Genomic DNA, 25,043 nt, shown 5'->3' on the forward strand with positions numbered 1-25,043 from the left:
TTGGGGACTGAGCTTGTAAATTTTAGGTTGTGCATTTGGTTCACAGTTAAGGCACTGCAGTTGTACCCTTGTAAATATCTGACAGTTGAAATGTACTACATAAAAATAATGTAAGTTGCTCTGTATAACAGCATCTCCTAAATGCCTAAAATGTAAATACCATTCTGTCGTAGTGGTTCAGCACAATACCTGTGATTCTGTCAATAGCAGAAGAGTAGTTTGATATAGCATATGTAAGGCACTGTTTGGGCTGTACTGAATTTGGATAATGTATATACATAGTGGGAGTGGGTTCCTGTTCTTACATTTTTAATAAAAGCCTGAAGAAAATCTGTACTCAAATTTCGGAAACATATTGTTGCACATTTTGAGTATTTCGTTGATGTTTGTAGCAGAAATGTTATTTAATTATGAGTTAACAGCTGTTTCAGAATGGGGTTTGTGAAAGGCTTATATAGAAACTGATTATAATACTTGACCTGTTTTTATTTTAAAAATATGTTGTGAATTTTCATTATCCAATAACATATTGGATCCATGCACAAGGCAACAAAACATTTTATAGACATACTATAGACATATATTATATACTTATGTTACAATATTTGGATTTGAAATCTGTTCAAATCCAGACATTATTCTATCCCTGAGGGAAACTGATTTTGAAGTTTTGGAGTTGCTTTTTTCCCCCTTGTTCCACGCATGCCCTGAAATGTGGGGCTATGGATAAAAAGTACTGTCATTTCTACATGATGAAACAAAAATGTATAAAAATACTCTTTAATAAAAACCGAGAATGTGCACTTTACCCACATATGCATTGTTTGATTTCTAGTATAAAATTTTGAGGTACTGAGCCATATCAATAAAACAAGTCTTTGTCCCAAACATTATGGTGCTCACTGTATACAAAAGTATTGAGACAGTGATACAATTTTTGTTGTTTTGGATTTGTACCCCAGCACATTGGATTATTAATAAAATGATGAATATGAGGTAAAAGCACAGACTCAATTGGAGGGTATTTACATCCATATTGGATGATCCACGCATGATCATAGTCCCCCCCACAAGGGTACCTGGACAATGGGCTGCTCAGCTGTTTCTCGGCCTGCTATGTATCTCTGCATCATTAGCTAACACACAAGAAAGCTAACAGAAGCTATTACTAATTGCACATTCACATAGTAAATTATAAGGCTGATGAAATAAAAAAGACAGTAATAAGAAGACATACATGCTTGTTATGTTCCTAATGATGCACAATTAATATAAATAGATAATGACAGGAACAGGCCTACACCTGGTGGTGCGAATGTTCCTAATTGTTGGAACACATCTGTTTGCACTTTAGAAACATATCACACTCTCCCTGAAGGGATCACCACTATTTAAATCCAGTGTTTCTTTACTGTGGTTGTCCTGATGAAGGCCCGTTTTGAGTTGAAACATCGTCTCTCTATACATTACATTTACAACATTGAGAGCATAATAAGTGTGCATGTTTTCTTATTACTACTTGTGATCGAACAACAAAGCTTTCTTTATGAATTGTTAGATACTGGACATAGAGTCAAATGTATAGTCAGACATGTTTGCGTTTTATAAAATTAAATAAAAGCATTTTTTTTTTAATGTATGCTTTTGCATTACACTATTCCATGCCACAGATGACTCATCTCTTCAGTGTATTTTCAGTGCCCATTACCTCAGACCGTTCTTTCATTCTGACAGGAAAGGATCTTTAGTAATTGTTATGACTTCAGGACATTTAATCATATGAAAAAGATTATTTTTTTGATAAACTCTTGCTTTAAGAAATCAGTCATGAATGATAATGAGTCCAATGCATCCATACAGAAATCAGAACACCTGCTGTTAATAGACGCAGACCATAATTCTTTACTACACTGGACATACTGCACTTACACCACACCCGGTTCTTAACCCAAGTCATAGTTCCAAAAAGGGGAAGCTGCGTGCATAGAGGCCTTTCAGCGTGAGTCTTGTGCCTAGGGCAGATACGTCATTCTAATATATGCAACTGTCTCACTTTGCAGTTAAACTAGTATGGCTTGCTTTCTTGTGTTATGTCCTCCGGGGAGAAAACAAATCAGGTTTAACAGTTCATGTGCTGTCAACGATCAGAAGACCCTGCCTTAGAATAAAGTTGATTTTGGAATTTAGAAAATGATCTGTATTTACATTAGAGATCTTATCACATAAGACACCTTGGAAAGTATGATTTATGACACACCATTGTGCACTCAATTGTTCTAATAAGGATAAAACTACCACCCGCTGAAACTGATTAAAAACCTGTGGTTACCTTAACACATTCATATAAAAAAGTACTCTTCTTAGAGTAAATTGATATAGCAAGCACACCAGGCTGTATCTGGGTAGCTTATGCATTTTACATAATGCTAAGCTATCGATATTCATATTGTCTGAAATGGGAATTACAGCGAGGGAATTATTTTGACAAAAACAATACTGAATGAAGAGAGAGGAACTGAAATGAAACTAGATCGCCTCCCAGTTAATGATGCTTGAATTAGGTTATAATGAATTAACAACACGTTCGAGTGAAAGAAACATCAAAGACGTCGGTGTCAAGACCATTTTACTTATGAACACAGCCTTTGGACAATATTATTAACAAGAAGGATTCTCTAAAGTGTAGATGGATTTCGTTTAAAATGTAACGTTGCCTTATTTTGGACTGTATCCAGCATTCAGGAACCACTGATAAGCTGCAAGCGCCTCAAGTGAGATTTCCTGCTCAACCTGGAAGCCTTTCTTTGGATAGTCTCGGATTCTCTCAATGACACCTGAAAGGTAAATCACAACCACACGAGTCAGGGTGCATGTAATGGATCGTTGAATCAAAATGTAAAAAAAAGCTATCAATCTGCAACCACATGAAAATAACAATCATAACTGTAGAAATACAAAAATAAATAGCACAATCCGTCGAGTAAACAGACTATCACACAAGCAGAAAAAGAGCGACGGTGAAAGCTAAGGAGCGATGTTGGGGTCAGGCCGAACAGCCACAGAGTGGAATACCTAGCATGTATCCAATAAGGTCGCTGGCGGTGCCCACCGTGGGGTGGGGGTACTGGGCAAGGTCAGTGAAGGGGGAGGTGACGATGGCGCGGGTGTTCTCCTGATCTCCAGGCCACTGGCGCAAGAAGGTGGCCAACACGCGGCGCTCCATGAATGGCTGCTGGACTAGGATAACCCTGTCGACTGAGACACATCCACCCACATAGCAACATTTCATTGTTTTTTATTTTGTTGTTTTGCCGTCATGAGAAATATGAAAGATGTTACACAGCACACAATCCATCTTCACATAATGCCCTCGAATGCAAAGATCAAATGATTTACTCATGTGTCGTGTGTGAACAGTATAGGCTGTACAAATGAGAAAGCCAAAGGGTGCATCCTCTAGATCAGAGTACAATGCCGCTTTGAACATCAGTTGGCATTTCATGGTTCACTAATCCCTCTGGTGGCAGACTAATATTATAGCAATATTTAGAATTTTGCCAGTGTGCTCAAGAAAACCTTATATCTCCTGAACCGATAGGGGAAAGAAATCTTAAAACAGGAATATTTATTTTAATTTAAAATGAGTAGTACAAATGCAAAAAAACTGCAGAAGAACAGAAGGGCAATGTTGTATAGTTACGGTGCAGAATAAGTTTGACAGGAGTATTATACTGTGCCAGCTAAACTCCAGCAACTTTAGTGTCAACTAAAAGATAGATTCACTCATCCTCCCCCTTTGACTGCGGTAGACACCTGGAACAAGGTTGTCCTTAAGGACCTGGTAAGAAAAGCGGATGTTTTCTCCAGTGTTGGTGGCCTCAGTCTCTAGCAGAATCCTCTCTCTTGGAACCCCCATTTTTAGTGCAATTTCCAGGAAGACTTGAGCTTCTGGGTGCTGCCAGACACCTGTGAGACATTTGGTGGAACGTTACTAGGGCAGGCGGCGACATTAGTGATAGAAAAACACTGACTGACGATGACGTTCAGATGTTAATGCCGTGATGTGAGGGCTTTGTGTCATCCCATTGGCTTCACCTGCAGTCTGGTTGCCCAGGTAACCTGTAAAGAGCAGCCAGGGGGCCCACCCCTCCAGGAAGAGTGTAGCTGCTCTCTCTGCTACACGCAGGTCATGACAGCCCAGGCCAATTATAACATCACTCTGAGAAAAAGAGTAATTATCAGGAGTTAGCTAATGTCAACATTACATTTCTCTTTGGTTCAGTAAAGGCTCCACTGTAAGTAACAGAGCTGAAATATCATAACCAAAATGGAAATCTCAATGACAAGGCAGCTTGACAATTAAAAGAGATACAATTAAACACTTCTTGCCCTCTCTTTCTCACACACACACACACACACACACACAGGCACACTCACACACACACAGGCACGCACACACACGCACAAGCAATACGAGAGGTCTCACCTTTTCAAGCGGCTGGTGAAGATGCAAGTAGTCCCACAGTGCCTGAGTCGATTTCTTACACTCATCATCCATTTCCATTACATGACCGCCTGAAGGACAGTAAATCAGGCACGTTAGACACCACAGTGAGGGCAGCCATCACTCAGCGTGCTGTTTCACCTAAATCCCAGTCTGGCTGGTGCTGCTGTGACCTCCTGCTGCTGGAGAACATCTCTACAATGACTACCAGAGGGTGTTTAAAGAATTTGTTTTTCATTTTGATATAAATACACAGTATTATATTTAAGCACCAACTTGGTTTCATAAACTCATACACTCAGCAAGTAAGCAAAAAAGTAAAGGATTTCAGATAACACCCATCTGTAGCCTCATATTTATAGGAAGTCAGCTCCTTCGTATGCCCAAAGGCCCACTAAATTTCAGTTTCACAGCAGAGAACATCTCACCGGAGGCCTTTTACTCCGCAGTACACTGCCAGGCTGCCAGGTCCTCTTTCCCCTCCTCCACAGCAGAGGCACAAGAGAAAGCATTAAAAATACTATTTATCCCAGTGCCATTAGCATCACTTTCACCAGCTTTCATCTTCGATATAAAACACACGCAACAGTCACTTCAGCCTGCGCGTGGCCTCATGCATCGTGACATTATCTCCGACCTCCGTCAGCATCCCGTCCTCTCCACTTACCACTTACTGTAACTGGCCAGGCTTGGTGCTGAGAGCAGCAGTTCTGTCCTAGATTAGCACTGCGAGGCAGAGCCACAGACGAGACATGACCAGAGGCCTTTAGGAGCGCTCTACTGACTGCGCTAGCTGCTGCTGCACTGATGCCTGTTTGCCCAGCAGTGACTGCGTGCCTCTCTTTTGTTTGTCACCCCTGTTCTGTCATCTGACTCTACTCCAGCACAACATAAGGTGGCCTATATCTCATGGTTCATCTGACGGACCTGTATTGGCAGTATGGAGGTCCAGTCAGAAAGAGAGTGTGTGTAAATGTCTGTTATTGCAGGCAGCCCTAAGCATATTTATGTAATTTTGTAACCCTCTCAGACCAGTTGGGTTGGGCATAGCTGTCAGATAGTGTGTACATACAGAGTGGGTTGTAAATAACCCATCAAAAACTAGTTTTGCATCAGATGGTATCATTTGAAAAACCTTGACTGCTGGAAAAAAACAAAAACAAATATCCACCCTTTAAGACCAATAAGGAGATGGCAAAGACAGAATGAGGGAACTGCAATCAGGCAAGCCATAATGGAAACAACCACTCCAGTTGGGTTCCAGCTTTGTAGGCATATGAGATGGTGAGGTTGCAAGGTAGGAAAATAGAAAATAAATGCATGAACGTGAAGCAAATGTATAAATATCCAACCTCAGGCACCAGATATTCTAAAGAGGTACAATGAGGCTAGGAACACTGAACACTGAGCAAATGGATACTGAGCATGGTCACTCATAGCTTTGACCTTGTAGACAACAGCTGGATGGAAGACTAAAGAGATGCAGAACATGTCTGTCAAAGTGTGTGTTGGACCTTCCGCATTTCAAAATGATGATGGTTGAGGCCCCTAAGAAAAATGGTCTTAAATTATTAATTTTTTCATAATTTGCTATATTGAGTTTGAAAAACAGTTTTTTGCGTGATCACATTTTTATAGCAGCTACATATTTGTCCATTGAAGTAGACAAGACAGTAGGCTAATATAAGGATTAAAGAAAAACTTCAATTCAGCCCATTTTACTTAAAAGAAAAAACTTGTTTATTCTAACTTATTTCAGATCTGAAGTTTAGGTAGAAAAAATACTAGGCCACCAACAATGTGTATATGTCTTCACTTAGCCTAGTTAGCTGACTAGTAATGAAGTAAATTATAGCAATAATTATGGTCATATGAGTTTTTAAATATTTTAAAATTTTTTCATACCCTCGTGTCAACTTAACATTTACAGTATGCCTCTGTCTGTGTTGGAGTCAGCGTGCCTCAAATGGTTTTGAATTCTTATAAAATTAACTAATGTGCTTTTACAAATCCTACCTCATAAAGGGTCTATGATGTCATCAGTACTAGAACATGCATGGCTACTGTCATTTATTCCATACTATTTAAATGTTTTGTGACTTGTTTTTTTTTTTTTTTTTAATTCTCATTGTAACAGTCACAAGAGTATTCCTTGGGAGAGGGCAGATTCAGTTTTTCGCTTCAAAGTATTCGCTCTTCTGCATGCATGCAATTGCACATCAAAACAGGGCCAATAGAAAACATACACTTAACTATCCCTTTAAGTAAGGAAAGTAAGAAAGGCTCAAGAGCTTTGTCTCGGCCATTAGGCCCAGTTTCTTTATCCAGACCAATCCCCCTCTGTCTTACATTTCAGTTCATAATAATCCATTGGCCACTCTACAATTATCAGTTCATTCAGCAGATGCAACATATGGCTGATTCTGTGACAATGAGCTTAACTACAACATCTAACCTCCCAATTTTATACTGTGCAAGTTCCATCAAACAATTTCAGGATGTGCAGTTTTGGTTTTCATATGAAAATGTGTAGGAATACCATCAGAATTGCCAAATATGTTTCTACCTTAATTAATAGAAAGGCACTGTGCATGCCAACGTGTAAAGAATGTCTAAAAAGCAGCAATAACCCTCACGTGCAGTGACTAGTAGATATTCTGTAATTTTTTCCATGCCAGAAGTCTGCCATACAACAGTAATGTAGCTTAAAGTATAAATAACACATCATCCCTCGGCAGAACATTTTGAAAAGCGAGGCCAAATGTATGTGATTTCAGAATGCACTACTGATGCACACACACATATCAAACAGAGAAGACAATGTACGACACCTGCACAGTGTACACGTTTATTCATACACAAAAAAGTGTGTGACTGACCAGATAACTGTATATAAATACAAATCACCAGATGTGTACTAAATTTATTTTAAATTATATTAGCTTAGAATGCATTGTCCATTTCAGTTTCACAAATAATTTATAATAATATATAGCCCCAAGCAGGAGGGAGGGGTCCAAATGGGCAGGCGCTTCCTTCTCCTCTCACAGCTACCCTTCTGAAGTTCCCCCCTCCTCTGCGTGTGGGTGTCCGTCATACAACCACCGCAGGTGCAGGATGAGCTCTTCCACGTTCTGTCCAGTGAGCGCCGACACGGGGATGACCCGCTGAGTCACGTGACCCCTGAGGGCGGCCAGGTTGTCCCGGGCCTCGGGGAGGTCCATCTTGTTGGCCACGATGGCCTGCGGCCGCCGGGACAACTCTGGCTGGTACTGCTCCAGCTCAAAGCGCAGGTCCTGCAGCTGGACCCAGGGCTCCGGGGCCGACAGGTCCAGCACAAACAGCAGGAAGCGGCAGCGCTCGATGTGCCGCAGGAAGGAGACCCCCAGGCCGCGGTTCATGTGCGCTCCCCTGATGATCCCTGGGATGTCAGCCACTGTCACCATGGAGACAGGTTAATGGGAATCAAAACAGCAACAAGGGCAAAAACCATAATGAGCACTCGTTAAAAAAAATATCTTGCTCAGCTTTAAATAGTCAGGGATCAGCTAGCCAATAGATTTACTAAATTGAAGAGCTAACCTAAAGCAGAGACTGAAATAACTTTCATTTGTTAATGAAATGTTAAAGCAAAAACCTGATTATTGCAAAGATTATTGCTGTTTCTGAAGTATCTAAAGTCTTACTCTCACACCTGCCACTTGCTCATAGTCCTGGTATTGCACAACGCCGACGTGGGGGTTAAGTGTGGTGAAGGGATAAGCTGCCACAGCTGGTTTTGCATTTGAAATGGCTCGTAACAGTGAAGATTTTCCTGCATTCGGAAATCCTACCTGTAGAACAACAAGCACATAACGCAATGAGCATATTAAAAAAATCTATGGTTACTATGAAATTAAATGTAAGCTCTATTAGCAGCGTTCTTCCTGATATCAAAGTCAAATTATACAATTTCTTGATTTGGCTCTATACCCCACAATTTTAGATTTGTAATAAAACAATTCACATGTGGTTAAATTGCACATTATGAGCTTTCACTATGTAGAAATTACAGCACTTTTTATACATAGCCCCCCACCGCATTTCAGGGAATCGTAATGTTTGAGACATATTAATGTTATGCAAATAAAAGTAGAAATGATTAGTGCTTTGTTGCATTTCCGTAACATGCAATGACTGCTCATCTGTGACCCACAGACATCATCAGGTGCTGAGTATCTTCTCTGGCGGGGCTCTGCCAGACCTGTACTGCAGCCTTCAGTCCCTGCTTGCTTCAGGTGCTATTTGCCTTTTCTCTCCAGCATATGAATTTAATGTTCAGTCGGATTCAGATTGAATGAATTATTTTGCCAGTCAAGAATTATCCAGTTCGGCTTTGAAAAACCCCTTGTATGTTTGAGATCAGTATCTTTCTGTAGGATGAAGTGCCATCAAATGGGTTTGGAGGCCTTTAGTTGAACTTGAGCAGTTCAGATTATTCTGTTCTTTCTGCTGCTACAATCAGCAGTTACATCACAAATGAAGACAAGTGAGCAGTACCTGTGGCAGCCATACATGCCCAAACCATAACACACCCACCACCATGTTTCACAGATAAGGTGGGGGGGGGGGTGCTTTGGATTTTGGACAGTCCCTTTTGGCCTCCACACTTTGCTATTGCCATCACTCTGATAAATGGTCTCATTTGATATGAAATGATATTATCTCGATCTCATTTATCCACATGACCCGTTTCCAGAAATCTGCAGTCTCTTTTAGGTACTTCTTAGCAAACTGTAACCTTACCATCCTGTTTCCATGGTTAACTAGTGATTTGCATCTTGCAGTGCAGCCTCTGTAGTTCTGTTCATGACGTCTTCTGCAGACAGTAGACAGTGACACATCCATGTTTGCTTTTTGAACAGTGCTTCTGATCAGTTGGACAGGTGTTTGGGGTTTTCTTTTTTTATTATGGTGAAAATTCTTTGTTTCTTGACTTTCACTGACACAAATCTGATCCTCATGTTGACAAATGCCAATAACAGAAAGGCAATCAAAAGCCTAGAATCAAGACTAGATACTGAAAGCTCTTATACCTGCACTAAGGCAGCAATTGACCACACCTAACTAAACAGAAACCCCCGTGAAGCCATTTGTTCCAAACATTATGGTGCCCTGGAAAGGGGGACTACGCATAATAAGGTCTGTAATTTCAACACAATGGAACCAAAATGTATTTAAAAAAATACCCTTAAATAAAAGCTGAGAATGTGCACCTTAACCACATGTGAATTGCAGTAAGAATTGTTACTCGGCTGTTCCCGTCTCTCTCACCAGTCCGGCATGTGCCATGGTACGCAGCTCCAGGTGTAAAACCCGCTGCTGGCCTTCTTCCGCGGGGCTGGTCTGCACTGGTGCACGGTTCTCATTGGAGAGGAAAAAACGGTTCCCCTTGCCCCCAGCTCCACCGTACACGGCGACATACTCCTGGTTGTGACGTGTCAGCTCGGCAACAGTTTTCCCATTCTCCTTAAGGACTGTACCAACAGGTACCTGCGGTGGGCGACACGAAACACAGCCCTTGCTGTGATTCAAGCCCTTGTCGACTTTAAAGTGTCGAGAGGGCGATGGAAAGGAAACATGGACACTCACTCGGATGTAGGTAGTGGCTGCGTTGCGGCCGTAGCAGTTTTTGCTGCCCCCCCGTTCTCCATCTTCCCCACGGTAAACCGGGGTGAGCAATGACAGCGATTTCACTTGCTGGTCAACTGAAAATATGAGGTAGCACAGAAAGCATGTGCAAAAGGAAATCGTGTCCTCCATAAAATGTGTAGTTTAACATCCAGTTGGCAGACTCCACAGCCTCCACATTTTCCATCTTCATTACACGACCATGCACCAAAGTCATCATTTTAATTTTCCTTGCTCACAACAAAATTCGTCCAATAATATACAGATGAATTCCCAAAAATATATTCAATTTGGCACATTCAGAACAAAAGTCACATCTAATGGAACTCCCTGAACACACAACGTGGCAAATGCCCAGAAATTTAATTCTCATTACAACACAACACACATCTTTGGATAAACTTTCATCAGGTCATTTCACAAAAAATTGGTAGGTAAAATGATATAGGCTAGGCTATGGACAGCTGCTCAAAATATATTTACACAGCATCATTTTTTACGCAACATTTTTGCACTCATGAAATCAACCACTGTGGTTATCTCTAATCCAAATTCTTTTGTAAAATGCACAGAAATCTAACAAGTAATTACAATAATGTGTTTTGAAAATACGCAATTTCTTTTCAGTAATAACGCTCATCCACAAACTTGAATGAAGAACTGTCACTTACCTGCACTACATACTAATACAATGTATAAAGAGTACCTTTTATAATAATGCTTCCTCCATCACCTCCATTCCCTCCATCTGGCCCTCCCCATTCTTTCCTGGGTTCACTGTGGAAAGTACAAGCACCCTTGCCACCAGTGCCAGCCACCAGCTTCACTGTGCGGTGATCAACAAAGTAGCGAGTCTGAGGGAGAAAGGCAAAAGTTAACTTATTTAAGTTTGCTAAAATGAGGGAACAGTGTATAAAAAAGACAGCAATTCCTACTCGGTTCACCCGATATGGATGTAAAATTCGGTCTGCACTTTAGTCTCTATTCATGGTTTCATTTCAAATGCGAAGTGCTGGAGAGCAGATACACACAGATATTTATGCACTGCATTATATATATATATATGAAAGCTGTTTACATAGCAACATATGCGAATAAATAAATAAATACTATTATTTGCAGCACTATTGCCCTTACCAGTTTCTTCTCTGAAAGGTCTCTCTTCTTCTGAATTCCCCGAGTCTTGGCGCAGAGCGCGGAATTTGTGGAGAAATAGCTCCCATTCCCTAAGATTGTCCACAGCATTTTGTGACCGTCGGACACGAATGACTTGACGTGTATTCGTCTCCTGTCAGCCACGGACCACACCATCCGCTTCATTCCTTGTACAATCAATTTTCGTATGAAGTTCGGTGAGTTCAACATTGTGAACGAGTAAATTCAAGTAATCCCAAGCAAATTAGAAAGTATGTCGTATGAGTAGTGACTTAACTAAGGTAAATAAGCTTGGCAGTGATACCTAGCTAGGTAACTTGTGTACAGTTTCAATGTCGTCATTGGCTTGGAGCTACAGAATAACCTGGCGGGGAAACAGTTCCATTCCAAAGTAACGTTATAGCAATAAACTTAGCCGACTAGCTAGCCAAGGAAAGCAATGCTTTGGCTGGCAACCTAAATTAGCAAGGTAGTTAGCTAGCTACTACTAGTATACTACTGCACAGCTTACTAAATTGTCGGAAACGGACGCCTTCCGCGTCCTGTCACACAGACATGGGACATTTCGAGAGCTAGTATATATCGATCTATGGATTGCTCGATAACTTGTTAACTATATGTTTCTCGCAACGAATAATAAGTTGATATCATTATTGGATATCACGCTAACAGCCTGCTAGCCTCAACTCGCATGGGTCTTGCATGAAACATGCTGGCCCCGGTCAGTGATGCTATCCAACTATCTTTAACTACCTATATACGAGGAAGTTAACTAGGCATTCGCGTGTCTATACATGTACACAAATACATCTAATACTGCTTTAAAAATGTAGCTACTACGATTTACCGGTGTCCGTGCGTATTGAAATCAAAGACTGGAAAGTAATGAAACTACGGGGAGCAGTGATGGCCAAATTCGCTACGCCGAAACATGTAAACTTATTTACGAAACTATAACGGCTTCATCGGCGAGCGAAAATAGTGCATATTCGTTTATTTTAGTCATTTTCACCAGTATAACCATAAACTGGACACGTGGTATCACCAGATTAAGATTAAGAAGTATATTCAGTTTTGAATGTTAAAATGCCTTTTATTTATTTACAATTCAGCCTTTTTTCATATCCTAAAATTGAAACGTGAAGTGCAGTAGGCCTATGTGAAATTCAGAGTATGTGAGATGTGTCATCTGTTTTGGTGAATCCTTTCAGTTGATTGGTATGTTCAGCAAATTTTCAGTCTGGAATGTAAATTTCTGTGCAGTACTGTTAACAGTACCTGTGAAAAGTTGAATGTGTGCAGTTACTGGGAAATGTTTGTATTTCTGCATTCTGATTGTAATGATTAAACTGGTTTAGTGCAATTTGTTCTTCCATAAATGTATTTTCTCAAATGGAATACAAAACAAAAATCATTTTTTGTTTCAAGCCAGCGTGTGATCTTATCTGGCTGGATGTGACATGAGATTGCGATAGCTACTGGTAGAACTATATAATGCATTCTCCATCCTTCAGTGTCTTAGGTATCCTCTTGGTGAGATGGATGGCTTTGCTGTTCTGACTTGTCTCTGTCTGAAAGGCCTTAATACCAAACTATGAAACTTTCTTCTTGTGAGTGCAGTACACACATTCACATAATTTGGAGATTTGCACATATGAAGACACACATAAAATGCGAAACTTTATTTCTCATATTAAACAGTAACCAAAAATAATAAACAATATAGAACAAGCAATGCAGTACAGGTTACTTGCAAATGAAACATTCATATTTGGTCAATGATTTACAGCAGTCGCTCTTTATCATTCACACGCACACAGGCACACACACACACACCAAATGGTTTACAGTGATTTTTTTTACACTATAACCAAATTTTAAACAGAATACAGATAATATACCCAATTCACAGAAACCAAATCAATTCTAATTGACACGATGTAGTGTAGAGAAAGAAGTCTACGATTGTCACAGAACAGTTGTGTAACATAATAAAGCTGTCTAACAGCCAAGTACATCAATGCTATTTCAAACTCCTTTTGTAACATCAAAATGGTAATGAATTGTGCTGTCTCTTTTGTAGTTCAGATAATTTCAGCACCTGATTTGCATTATTATGGCATTATTACGGTCATTATCACAGCTGATATAATTCATATCGCCTACAGTTACCAGTTTTGCAATACTGGTAGTTATGCTACTTTGATTTATACAAAACAATCACAAAAAACTTCATACTGTACAGTGTCATAGAAACAATAAGGCAAATGTGTTTGTGGAACCTTTGTTTTGAATATGTCTTAACATCTACCAAACAATGAAGCTCCCACCTGTACACTCCCTTATACCTGACAGTACATGCTTTCATCGAGGACACTGAACAAACCAACCATATTATACTTCAAATAAAATACTTTTAGTAAAAGTATATCAAACTGAAATGCCATATGAACATACCCACACACAAACACACACGCACACACATATACTGTACATACAGAGAAGCAATACACATCAGTCTGAAAAATACACATTCTATAAAAGCATACCCACATGGGGGCAAGCACAGCATGGCCTGGTCTAACCCTTTCATGAGTTTCACTGGGTAAATATTAATACTTTTAAACCAGTGAATCTGCTGGGCACCAAATAAAGTTATTTTATCTTTCTTAATCAAACACATGGAACAGCACCATCCTTAACTTTCCAAAATACTTCTATTAATACCTACTGGTATTTTTGTGATTTCAAACTTTTGAAATAATACATATTAAATATGCCAGTCTAAATGTCAATATGCCAAAAATGCTACTGTAAACTACAACGGAGCATGATAAAGCCAGAAATAAAATATAAAAGCCCATGTAAAATCTGCTCCATGTGTCCCACCTAAAGAGAACAGGATACGAGAGCATAGAAATCCGAAAATCACATGTACATGCATTTCTATATCCATTATTGTGACTGAATGTATTGCACTTGGTGATACAGGTAAAGGTAAGATATTTACAAAGAAATGTTAGAACATCCAGTATGTAGACCTACAGACCTAAAACGTTCCTTTGGTAGTTTTGAAGTCACGTTCTATAAATAACGTTAGCATTTCAAATGGAGAATTAGAGAATAATAATATCATATTGCAACAGAAAGGACAATGATATTTTTGCACAAAATATATTAAAATAATCTTTAAAGCAAACAGAACAATCCACAGATTAAATAAATTAATATAAATATATAAAATATGTAAAAAGGTAAATAAAAAATAAAATACCATATTTATTCTGTGGATGCATTATAATGTGATCTAAAGAAAACAACCCCACCTAAATAAAAATAGATTTAAGACAAATAAACATAAATCTGGCACCCTTGTCTGAGAGATTCCACCCTACACACTAAAAGAGGATGATATGAATTCTATGAGCTACTGAGCAAGCAAAGAACTCACAGAATAAGGTAGGAGATAACCACATGTAATGTTAGTGGTGCCTGTTGAACAAGACAAGTGGTACATTTGACTAGAGTACCTGAAGCCTTGCTACACACGTGCTATGGCTATGCACATGCATGTAACAAGATCAAGAGTCAACAGCACCACCAACAACAAAGTGTGCCATAGCATTCAATGTGGATTAAACGAATTACACAATTTGAGGCTGTTGGCCATAGCAGTGATCATTGATGAAAAGTGAGACTTGTCAGAGAGTGGCAGCAATACACGGTACAACACCAGCAGCGAAGATTAAAAAACAATATACAATGAACAAATAATGTCATATGATTATTTAAACCCAAAGAAGCTCCCACATCTTACTTTTTACTTCGATACTGTGACTTATTCCATGGTTGACAGTTTTTTTTTTTAAATTCAGGATATAATAAACTGCTCCTAATGACTTCATAAACAAATTAGCATATTTGTTTCTCTGTTACAAGAAGAACTGAAAACATGTATGCACACAACATTTCCCTTGTGCTTTCTTTCATCTCAAGAGACATAAAAAGACAACTCTGAACCGGCTTTTAATCAGATTCACACAGTCAAACAGTGAATGAAAGATCATTGGATTTCATATGGGCTACCCTACTTTCCAACTGTTTAGCGCAAATAAAACAAAGAAAAGAGCTATCAAGCAGTGTACACAAAACTGTTTACTCTTCGATATGCCCAACAGTCATCGACTTCTAGCACCTTATTGCTGGTAGTTTCCATACTGACCCTATAGATGACAAAAGGGCAAGTTTAGCAGTGCATGTGTATCAGCACACAGAAAGTCATTCCGTACTTAACATGAACTACAAAACTGCACACAAATCGGACCCGTTAAATTATTAAATGCAGTACAATGCTAGCACATAAAATAAAAGATAAAGGATGTAATAAGTGTGACAACACCATGTTGTATACAAATAGTACAAATGTACAAATTTATATTCCATTATACCCATATATACATGAATTTATAAATTGTCCACATCTGCTTCTACATATGGCATGTGAAATAAAAATATCAGATTTGTAAACGTTAACCCATTCAAACTCTTCAAATTCTTACTGGTTGTCTTCAGCATTCATTCATCACAGGACATATTTGTTGAGTTTGCTAGCTATTCAAATCACAAAAACATACGCAAGCTTAGTAAAAAATTTTCTTATCGATTAATTTGTAATTATCATCAATTGTTGATTGCATAAAAATTGATGGCTAAAACATGTAAAATGGACGTGTTAAGATTGAAACCCTTGTATGCATGTATGCATATGTGTGTGTATATGTGTGTAAGTGTGTGTGTGTGTGTATGAATGTACGATGTACTCAGTTAAAAAAAAAAATAATAATAATAATAATTATTATTATTATTATTAATATCAGTTATGAGTACTTTAGTGTTGACAAGGCTTTAGTAAATGACAGTGGTGTGTACCTGCTCGTATGTGTAGGGCCTCTGTGTCTGGCCACCGGCAGCAGCCTGTGATGAGCGGTAGGAGCTGTACTGCTGGCCCTGACCCTGCTGGTAGCCAGAGTACTGGGACGAAGCTCCCTGGGTTGGCCCTGTGAGAGAACAGACACATTCACAGTACATTAGGCACTCATCAGACACTTACAAAATTAAGTTTACAAGTGTTTTCATTACGAATACAAAGTATAGATGGACCAAAGAGAAGGATAATAGATAATAGATAGGCTTTGAGTGTATTAAGTTCATCTACAGTTAGTAAAGTCAGCTAGCCTAACAAACACACTCAAACTATTCAAGGTATACCACATCCAGAAAACACAGCAAATTCCAAAGCAATTGCTCAAGTCACTATCCTGGCTTTTTTCATAGACAATCAACAAAGCAAACCTTACTAACTTACAGATACAGTACAATACAGAGAAATTAATCCTGTATGTGAAAAAGGGAGCAAACTATTGAGATTTATGTGTGATTTAATACATAATAATTAAACAATAACTTCACATATATAAATATACTTTGCAGTATGCTATTGGACATATTGGTTGGTTTCTCTGTGTACAAAAAAAAGATCTGTGCAATTTGCACATACTGTACTGACAGTGGTATAGCTGTGCTCTTCTCTGTTCTCATACATTAGTAACATCAGGCAGTAAATTCTATGCAGGTTGCAGCCTTCAAGCCAGAATTTCAGGAGCAAACATTCACCAACAGAATAGTGCCCTGGCTACATACCAGACAAAAAATTGTGTTTATGATCTGAACTTATCATTATAGCCACCAAAAGAGAATAAGTGACTTTTTATCAGTGAATGAAAGTCACTGAAGACCACAGACAACCTCAGATGTGAATCTCATATGTGAATGTCACTGGGAGATCACTGCTGGGCAGGACTCTGGGCCCTCCCCTTACCGTAGGCCTGCTGTTGCCCGCTGTAGTTCTGCTGGGCTGGGTACTGCTGCTGGCTGAAGGGCTGCTGCTGGCTGGAGCCCTGCTGATAAGAGCTCTGCTGTTGGCTGTACTGTGAATTCCCTGTGGGCACAGAGCGCACAAGCACCATTCACTTTATGGCCTGTCAGCCAATGGGAAAGCATGACTGCAACGTAATGGATGGATCGCAGCAAAACAATCACTTCTTGACTACATACACCTAAAGCTGAGCCCAATGTAGCCGTGGGACAAGCAAACACATGTACCTCCTTCGTAGTAATGCTGTGAAGACTCCTCAAAGGACCTTTCATAGCTCTGCTCACTGTAAGAGGACTGTTGGTAGGAGTAATCCCCATGACCTGTAGGGAGACATACAGACAAAAATAACCCCTTAGATCTACCCTTGAAATAATTCTGCAGCATTAACTGTATACGCACACATAGGGGAGTACAAAGCACAGAGTCAGTGTTTCATTCACAAACTGCACCCCACGCCATTGCATGCAGCAAGACATGCAGAAACAGCAACCAGATCTGAAATTTCAGCACACCAGAATATACAGTCAAAGGAGGACTGCAAAACTGACTACATAAACCCACTTGTAAAAGAATGGGAGTTTGGAGGTACTAAAACAACATGGTTTGAGATGACACTGGGGGAGGAGGGTGTGGGATGTGTGTTTAGGATGAAGACTGTGATTATTACCATCAGGGTAATACTGCTGGTTAATTGGCTCGCTGGAGCTCTGACTGTGTCCATACTGCTCGCCGTAGAACTCGTCTTGTCCCATGTACTGCGGTGCTGATCCTGCAAGACAGGCGACACCAGGGTTGGTTAATCGGCTGATTTCACCAATATCCCATTGTGCATACTGCTAACTGTTGGACAAGGAGATGGGGCAGGGGCAGAGTCTACAAATCCCTAGTGTAAAGATTACCCATTGGTGAATGGGGATCATATAATGGTTTAAATCCATTCAAGTTAGAGATCTAATATGGCCACAGCCAATGAAATGAAGCTAAGCCTACACTGAATATTTTTTGTAATCTACTGCGACTGGGCAAGAGATAAATATTCTTTCCAAATTTAAATGCTTCACTAATTTCTAATACTGTGTACCAAATAATCTACTGTATATACAATTGTATGAAAATGAAATGAAGTGGTGAGTTAGAAAAACCCATAAACAAATGCGAGACAATGAGAGAGAGAGAGAGAGAGAGAGAGAACATTAATCTTTGGGGATGGTGTGCAGAAACTTCAGATGCTATTTGTTTCCTTCAAATCATTGTGGCAGAGGATAAACTGCTTTTCCCAGCACATTTTTATTTTTATATAAATGCACAAAGCATGCAAAAATATAGGCCTAATTCAGTGGTAACCAAGATTTCAGTCTTTTAGTCTTTTTATTATTGTCATTTTAATCTTGACACCATTGTAAATTAGGGCTCGTTTCCTCAATGTGTCTTCCAGGAATTAAATAAAGGTTGACTGACTGACTGATTGAAACCACCAGACACACAACAATCCATCAGTGATGGTGAAATAATTAATTATTTCTTCAGGCTGTAATTTGATGCTTACTCTTCTTGAGCATACTGCAGTACATTCAATTGACACATTGCACTATTCACTTTCATGCTCATACAGTATATCGGCAGACAGGATTTCCGTCAGAAATAGGCACTACATACAGCGGAACAACACATAGAAAGCCATAAGGCATATACAGATGCAATATGCAAAGTTAATTCAGAACCAAGTGATCTGAATTAATGACAACCAAGAGACTAATCAGGTTCACAGTTGGAGGGGTAAGGGGGGGGGGGGGGGGCTTGGGGGCGAGATCCAAGTGAGGGAATGAGCTCTCATGATAATGTGAACCCTGCAGGTCCCAGTAAGGTGTGCATGATGGGGAGCAGACACTATGCACCTGAAAATCCCAAACTTCTAGGGTCAGATGTACAAGTAGCTCAACCGTGTACAATGTCCAGGTCCACGCTGAACACACAGCGGCACATTGGGGACTATTTTTGGGTGCCCGCTGACAAAGCTCTGAGTGGTGATTTACAGAGACTGGAACCAGAAGTGACAGCTACAATAAATCTTAACTGGCCTCTTAAAGCCACAGGCAGACCACACAATGGCCTTGTTACTCTGCTGTACTGTATTGCCATTAGAGGTACCAACTAAGGCTGGATATGTTTCCCATGTCTAACCTTCAATCCAGAACCATCTTGCCTGATAAACACACCCATTGCAAAACGAATGCACAACGCGCTTTTCAATACTACCAGCACTTATGCCATACTGTACCTTGTCAAAAGGTCTGAAAACGATCTAGCTACAAGAGGATTTGCTCAATACTGCACCACAGCTTAACAATATTTCTTGTCCTGCCTACCTGTAGTTATATTGCATTACCCACATTAAATTCTGTTCATTTTTATGAACAACTATATTCCTGCATCATCAGCAAGGCCAACTGTGCACCCGAGTTGGATTTTAGGTGGTAATACCATCACCTCAGGCAACAATAAGCTTTCAATAAGCCCTCCTTGTGAGGATGTCTATTGCATATTAATCTAGTCACGCTTCTTCTAGGTTACAGCTTGGCGAGCAGGCTTAGCGTACACCGAAAGCTCATAGGTTGAACCCATCCCTTACCTTGCTGTGAGGGACGGTAGGATCCCATGGGTCTCTGTGCCATCATGCTGTTGCCTTGGTTACCCTGTCCCAGCATCCCCATGGACTGCTGCCCCTGATAGTGCTGGCTCCCCGCTTGAGCTGAGGAGTAATGAGACGTCGCAGCTTGCTGGTGCATCATTGTGACTGGAAGGATTGTGGGAAATAATGCACATTAAAAGAAACGAGCACATTATAAAAAAAGGGCTAAGGGTAGGAATGAGAGCAAAAGAAAAAACCTGAATTCAGCTTAAAAGAACAAAAGCAAGGGGTCTGAACAGAACAAGAAAGGTCAGGTGCCCGTTAGGACTGGCAAGCCAGGGGCCAATGCAGAGAGATAGAGTTAAACACACTAATGGAAGGGGCTACATCCAGGAAATTAACATCATCCCAAGGAGGGGGAGTGGCTTCAGGCTGATGAACTGCATGTGTTTATCGTTTTTAGAGAGTAAAGATTTCAATGTTCAGTTTGTGACTATCAAGGAAAAGTACTTACATACAAGGAAACAGAAAATAAACTAGAATGCAATCAAAATATTTTAAAAGCAAGTGCCCTGTAATGCACTTGGCAAGTCCTCAATACGCCTTCTTATGTTGCCTTTTTTTGGTCTGCTAGACCTAGCATCAGTGTCTAGATAAGTATTAGCAAAATAAATCTTGCAACAATACCAACTACAAAAAAATTCTCCTAAATTGAAAGCCTAAAATTTTATTATTTTTATAATGTTTGCCAATACAACTCCAGTCTTAATTTTTTATGTGTATCAAAAGATCCAAAACTTAGCATTTACCCCTCTTTTCTCCTAATTTGGAATGCCCAGGATTTGTGCGTATATACAACATACTTTTAAATACAATGAACCAGAGGTAATGCAGATTCTTGTTTAAAAAGTTGGTATGGAAATTCAGTCAATCAAGAATATTATTGGTGAGAAAGACTGCTTGTGGCAAGTGCATTATCATAGCATTCTGGCTTTTGTGCCACATGCTTACTAGCCAAATTATAAGGACAGAATTATTTTATATTAAGAACATATTCAAAACATGCAGCCACAAGTTGCAAAGTGAGAACACATGCTAGAGGGGATGCCAGTCCCCTCAACACACACACAAATACACACACACACACACACACACAAACACAACAATAAAGAGATGCCAATAACCCTGGCAGTATGTGGAAGGAAATTAGAGTGGCTGAAAGCTACCTGGTGTGAACAGGGAGAAAATGCAAACTCCAATCAGACAGAGCTAGGTTCAAGACCCTGGAGATGTAAGCTGACCGTATGTCCATTGTGCAACTCAGAATAATTTCAGATATTGACAAATATTATAATGGCTGATAATAATAACTCACAACTGCTCTCCTGAACAATCTTGGATAGTTTAAAAAAGAAACTGCCTTTCATAAATGAGAACCACAGAGGACAAAAGGGAGAGCCTGGCATAGAAATGCTGCATATTTGCAACTTTAAACCTGTATGATCAAAAGGTAAAAATGGCAACAGCACTTATTTTGCACAACAAAGCCCTGTTATTTGGCTGCTATCCAGTTTTATGAGTACCGCACAATGTTATTTCTAAACTGTGAACAATTAATGCATTCTATCACAGGAATGTCAAGTACAGTATCAGTGTTTCCTACTATATTTCACCCACTGAAATGTTATTGGTAGCTCAAAAACTTGTGTCACTACGATGCACACACATCATGGACCGTGCCACTACAGTACATGTAAGGGGAGCATGTGTACAAATGGATCAGTGAGGACTTGAGTGGACACTACTGCCACTGAATGGAGATGTGTGTGCGATGGTCACATGGCTCTCCGTCTGGCTCACCTTGGTTAGACTGCATGTTGAGGTTGCTGCGGGAGGCGTAGCTACCCATGGACTGGCCCTGGCTCTGCATCTGCATGCCCTGCGAAGATGGCACCGAGTGGCTGTACCCTGTGGCCGAGCCATGACTACTGACTGGCATACTCATGGACGTGGAGGGCAGGGACGTCTGGCCTGATTGCTGCATGGAGGCGTGACTTGGGCCTGACAATACATGCTCACACAGTCAGTGAGCACCCCGGTGCAAAGAACACATTCAGTTCATTAATAAGTTAAAAACAAAGGACTGGAAAAAAATAATGGAAAAACAGCTGGAAGGAGGCAACAAACAAAAGACAATCTGTTCATCTCCCTCTGGTGTCCTGTCTTGTTTCCTTATCATAGACTCACAGACAGAACTATAGAAAGAAGGATGGACAGATCAGCAGGAAGTTAAGATGGACAACAGAGCAGATGGGACAGGCCAGGAGGTAGGCAAACAGGAGCATGGACAAGAAGGGACACGGATGGACAGGCAGACAGACTTGCTGAATGCTCACCGTTGCTCATCTGGCTCTGCATGAGGGAGGTGGGTGGTAGCCCGGTGGCCATGCTGTCATTCAGATTGCTCTGGGAGTGCAGGGACTGGCTGCTCCCACTCTGACCCATCCCCCCTGGGCCCATGTTAATGTTCTGAGTGGGAGGCTGAGGGTGTGGAGGAGGAAGGTGGTAGGGGAGGATACCACAGTTAGGTATTACTCACCAACCAATATATGACACTATGAAAGACAGTATGCCCCAGGGTAGCCATCTAACCACCTCTGGGCAAAAAGCAAACATCTGCACCAGAGTGGGGTTCTCACTAACGAGCAAGACAATATGAGATGTCTAGCTTGCAGACACAGGTGTAAAATTAACATTAGGAACTGGAGCACATGCTATTTGCTGTAAAATACATTCTTGCCCTGACAGAGGGATGAACAGTCTTGCTTTGACTAAAAGGTAACCCATGTGTAATTAAGGTCTTAAAACCAGCTAAGAGCAAATTGTAACCCCCTTTCTTAAGTAGTACCAAGGAAAGGCCAAAAGAGGGCTCTGGAGTATGCTGAGATGTTTACGTACACACTTGCAAACGCACACCGACACACAAACACACACATGATTTTAACTTACCGCTGGTAACAATGATTGCATGTTTTGATTTGAATCTGCTATTGTAGCCAGATACACCAGGTTTCTGTGTAATATTTGCTGATACCTGTGAAAATACATGTAGAAAACTAGTAAAGGTTACCAGCAACCAATTAGAAGGCAGAAACATAAGATTAATATTTATATTACTGTACCATGCTGAAATGCAAACTAATGACAAAGGCACAGCTACAGAACTGCAGAACGAGAATATTAAACTATTTCTCTATTGTGCCAAAATGTACTCACTGAGTGCATTCCGCCGTTTTCCCTTTGCTCTGATAGTCCATAATGCACTGTATCAGATGATGATTTTCATCCAGCATCTTTTGAGAGAATATTCGTTAAATAATATAAAATCATCGAATATAAAATCATCGTTTCAGGGTTTGTCACAAATGTAGGCCTTGTTGCCGTGTAGTAATAACCTCTTCCACCTTTCGACGTGATCCATTGAAAAATAGAACAAGAAAAAAACTAGCAAATCTAAACCCGAATTCCCCCTATTTGCACTTGCACGGAGCTAGTCAGCCTCGTCTACTTTCCAGACAAAATGATCTGGGTCAGTTGATTCACCCAGTCCCCATAAACTGGTCAGCAGGAGGTTTTGCGCTGAACTGAAAAGAGGACTGATTCCATCTCTGTAGCATATGCACGTCATTTAACCATATTCATTCGTCACATTCACTGATTTCTTTAAATAAAAATATATCGTTAAATTGTCCGCAAAGAATCGAACTGTTTGTTACGAAAACAAAGAATAAAACAGAAGATTTGGTTACACGCAGGTTCGGTATTAATGTTAAGGCGTGCTGTGAAATCACACCTGAGAAAATCGTAGCCAGCCTATGCGTGTGTAATTCACTGTTTTGTTTTCTCTCCCTGCGTGTTAGCTACAGGGGGAACAAAGGTCTGGATGTTCGTAGACAGACGGTCTCTCCCGAGTGACTGCTACACACCTTCCATTATCACACAGCGCAGCGAAGACCATCGGGATGCGCAGACCCAGATTTATAGCCAGCTACCTCCTCAATAATTTTCTGTGGGGGGCATAAAATTGTTTCCATTTTGACCAAGCTCTATTGCAGTTCCAGTTCAACGGCGCAAATAACGTTACAAGGAGGCTACAGAGCCACTTTGCCACGGATACAATGGAGCCAAAAACATTCTCCACAGCATAAATGTCAATTATAGTCTCTTTAAATTCCAAAAGGCACCTGCCGAACCAATAGACTAGAATTTCAGTATTGAATAGATACATTTTAGATTTAATGATTAACGTTCATCAAGAAAGACCTACTTAAATGCTAGCTCCAATTTGTAATTTCATACTGTATACTTATAGTACCCTACTTCATATAAGGCTATATTTAAGGCGTAGTATACAGCCAACTCCACATTTAAAAAAATACAATGTAACTGCCTACTGCCTACTAGATATGATATCACTGTTATTCTGATTATTATTATTATTGAGAATGCACCTGCTAAAAGCCATACCACACGCTTTGTTTAGCGTGTTCTACAGTCTGCCAGTAACCCATAATCGCTGAATTTTACTTTCTCTCAATTGACACATCCACAACCCGACCAGAATAACAACAACAACAACAACAATAATAATAATAACAATAATAATAATAAAAAGCATTCACATTGAAAATCAGAAGGAGGAAAAAACGCATACCTTTTGTATAGTTTGTTGTGTCACCTCCCCTTTACTTCTGGGGCGAGCCGAAGCAAACGCAACAGACATTTTCAGTCTCTATAAATAGCTATATATAAAAAACGCTTCTTTTTAATCTAATATTTTATCAAGCAAGCAACCTCCTATTACATACTAAGGTTTCCAATCCTTTGAAAAAAATAGGGGGGTTTGTAGATTCAAGACCAATCAGACAGGGATTAAATATTTAGCCAAACACCGAACCCTTAAATAGAATTGCATAGTGTTATGATGACTCTGCAACATGAGAAATATTGTATATTGAAAGGTTTTTAACCATAATTAAATATTCGGTGGCAGCCAGATCTACACATGTACGGATGTCATTTTTGGTACAATCCAGTCTGTACCAGTGTATCCTACTACTCTACCACTGCCAATGTAGTGCGGGTGTTCT

General features: G+C 40.0%; 3 protein-coding genes across 7 annotated transcripts; all 3 read right to left on the reverse strand.

The window, feature by feature from the left end:
- Window positions 1-2,609: 2,609 nt before the first annotated feature.
- LOC118207308 (uncharacterized protein SCO4629-like) lies at window positions 2,610-7,243 on the reverse strand. The gene is made up of 6 exons (XM_035380757.1): window positions 4,933-7,243; window positions 4,487-4,575; window positions 4,096-4,219; window positions 3,814-3,966; window positions 3,073-3,255; window positions 2,610-2,834 (listed from the first exon to the last, which is right to left on the reverse strand). Exons 2-6 carry the CDS (start codon window positions 4,562-4,564, stop codon window positions 2,716-2,718), a joined length of 657 nt encoding a protein of 218 aa, XP_035236648.1. The 5' UTR covers window positions 4,565-4,575; window positions 4,933-7,243; the 3' UTR covers window positions 2,610-2,715.
- A 95-nt stretch (window positions 7,244-7,338) lies between these two features.
- On the reverse strand, window positions 7,339-12,355 carry mtg2 (mitochondrial ribosome-associated GTPase 2). Its single transcript, XM_035380755.1, has 6 exons — window positions 11,312-12,355; window positions 10,881-11,028; window positions 10,136-10,251; window positions 9,818-10,036; window positions 8,199-8,337; window positions 7,339-7,940 (listed from the first exon to the last, which is right to left on the reverse strand). Exons 1-6 carry the CDS (start codon window positions 11,537-11,539, stop codon window positions 7,555-7,557), a joined length of 1,236 nt encoding a protein of 411 aa, XP_035236646.1. The 5' UTR covers window positions 11,540-12,355; the 3' UTR covers window positions 7,339-7,554.
- Window positions 12,356-12,984: 629 nt separating this feature from the next.
- LOC118207714 (calcium-responsive transactivator-like) lies at window positions 12,985-24,983 on the reverse strand. Of its 5 annotated transcripts, XM_035381585.1 has the most exons (12): window positions 24,608-24,983; window positions 23,880-23,960; window positions 23,170-23,246; window positions 22,903-22,987; window positions 22,290-22,434; window positions 21,754-21,954; window positions 19,894-20,058; window positions 17,932-18,033; window positions 17,492-17,584; window positions 17,208-17,327; window positions 16,259-16,386; window positions 12,985-15,552 (listed from the first exon to the last, which is right to left on the reverse strand). In XM_035381585.1, the coding sequence occupies exons 3-12, from the start codon at window positions 23,244-23,246 to the stop codon at window positions 15,526-15,528; spliced, it is 1,143 nt and encodes a 380-aa protein (XP_035237476.1). In that variant the 5' UTR covers window positions 23,880-23,960; window positions 24,608-24,983; the 3' UTR covers window positions 12,985-15,525. The 5 variants fall into 5 exon arrangements, with proteins under 5 accessions (XP_035237476.1, XP_035237475.1, XP_035237474.1 ...); XM_035381584.1 differs by lacking the exon at window positions 23,880-23,960 and having other exon boundaries at window positions 19,894-20,013; window positions 24,608-24,982; XM_035381583.1 differs by lacking the exon at window positions 23,880-23,960 and having other exon boundaries at window positions 24,608-24,982.
- Window positions 24,984-25,043: the final 60 nt, after the last annotated feature.

The sequence above is a fragment of the Anguilla anguilla genome, chromosome 11 (assembly GCF_013347855.1).
Source record: "Anguilla anguilla isolate fAngAng1 chromosome 11, fAngAng1.pri, whole genome shotgun sequence".
Taxonomy (NCBI): Eukaryota; Metazoa; Chordata; class Actinopteri; order Anguilliformes; family Anguillidae; genus Anguilla; species Anguilla anguilla.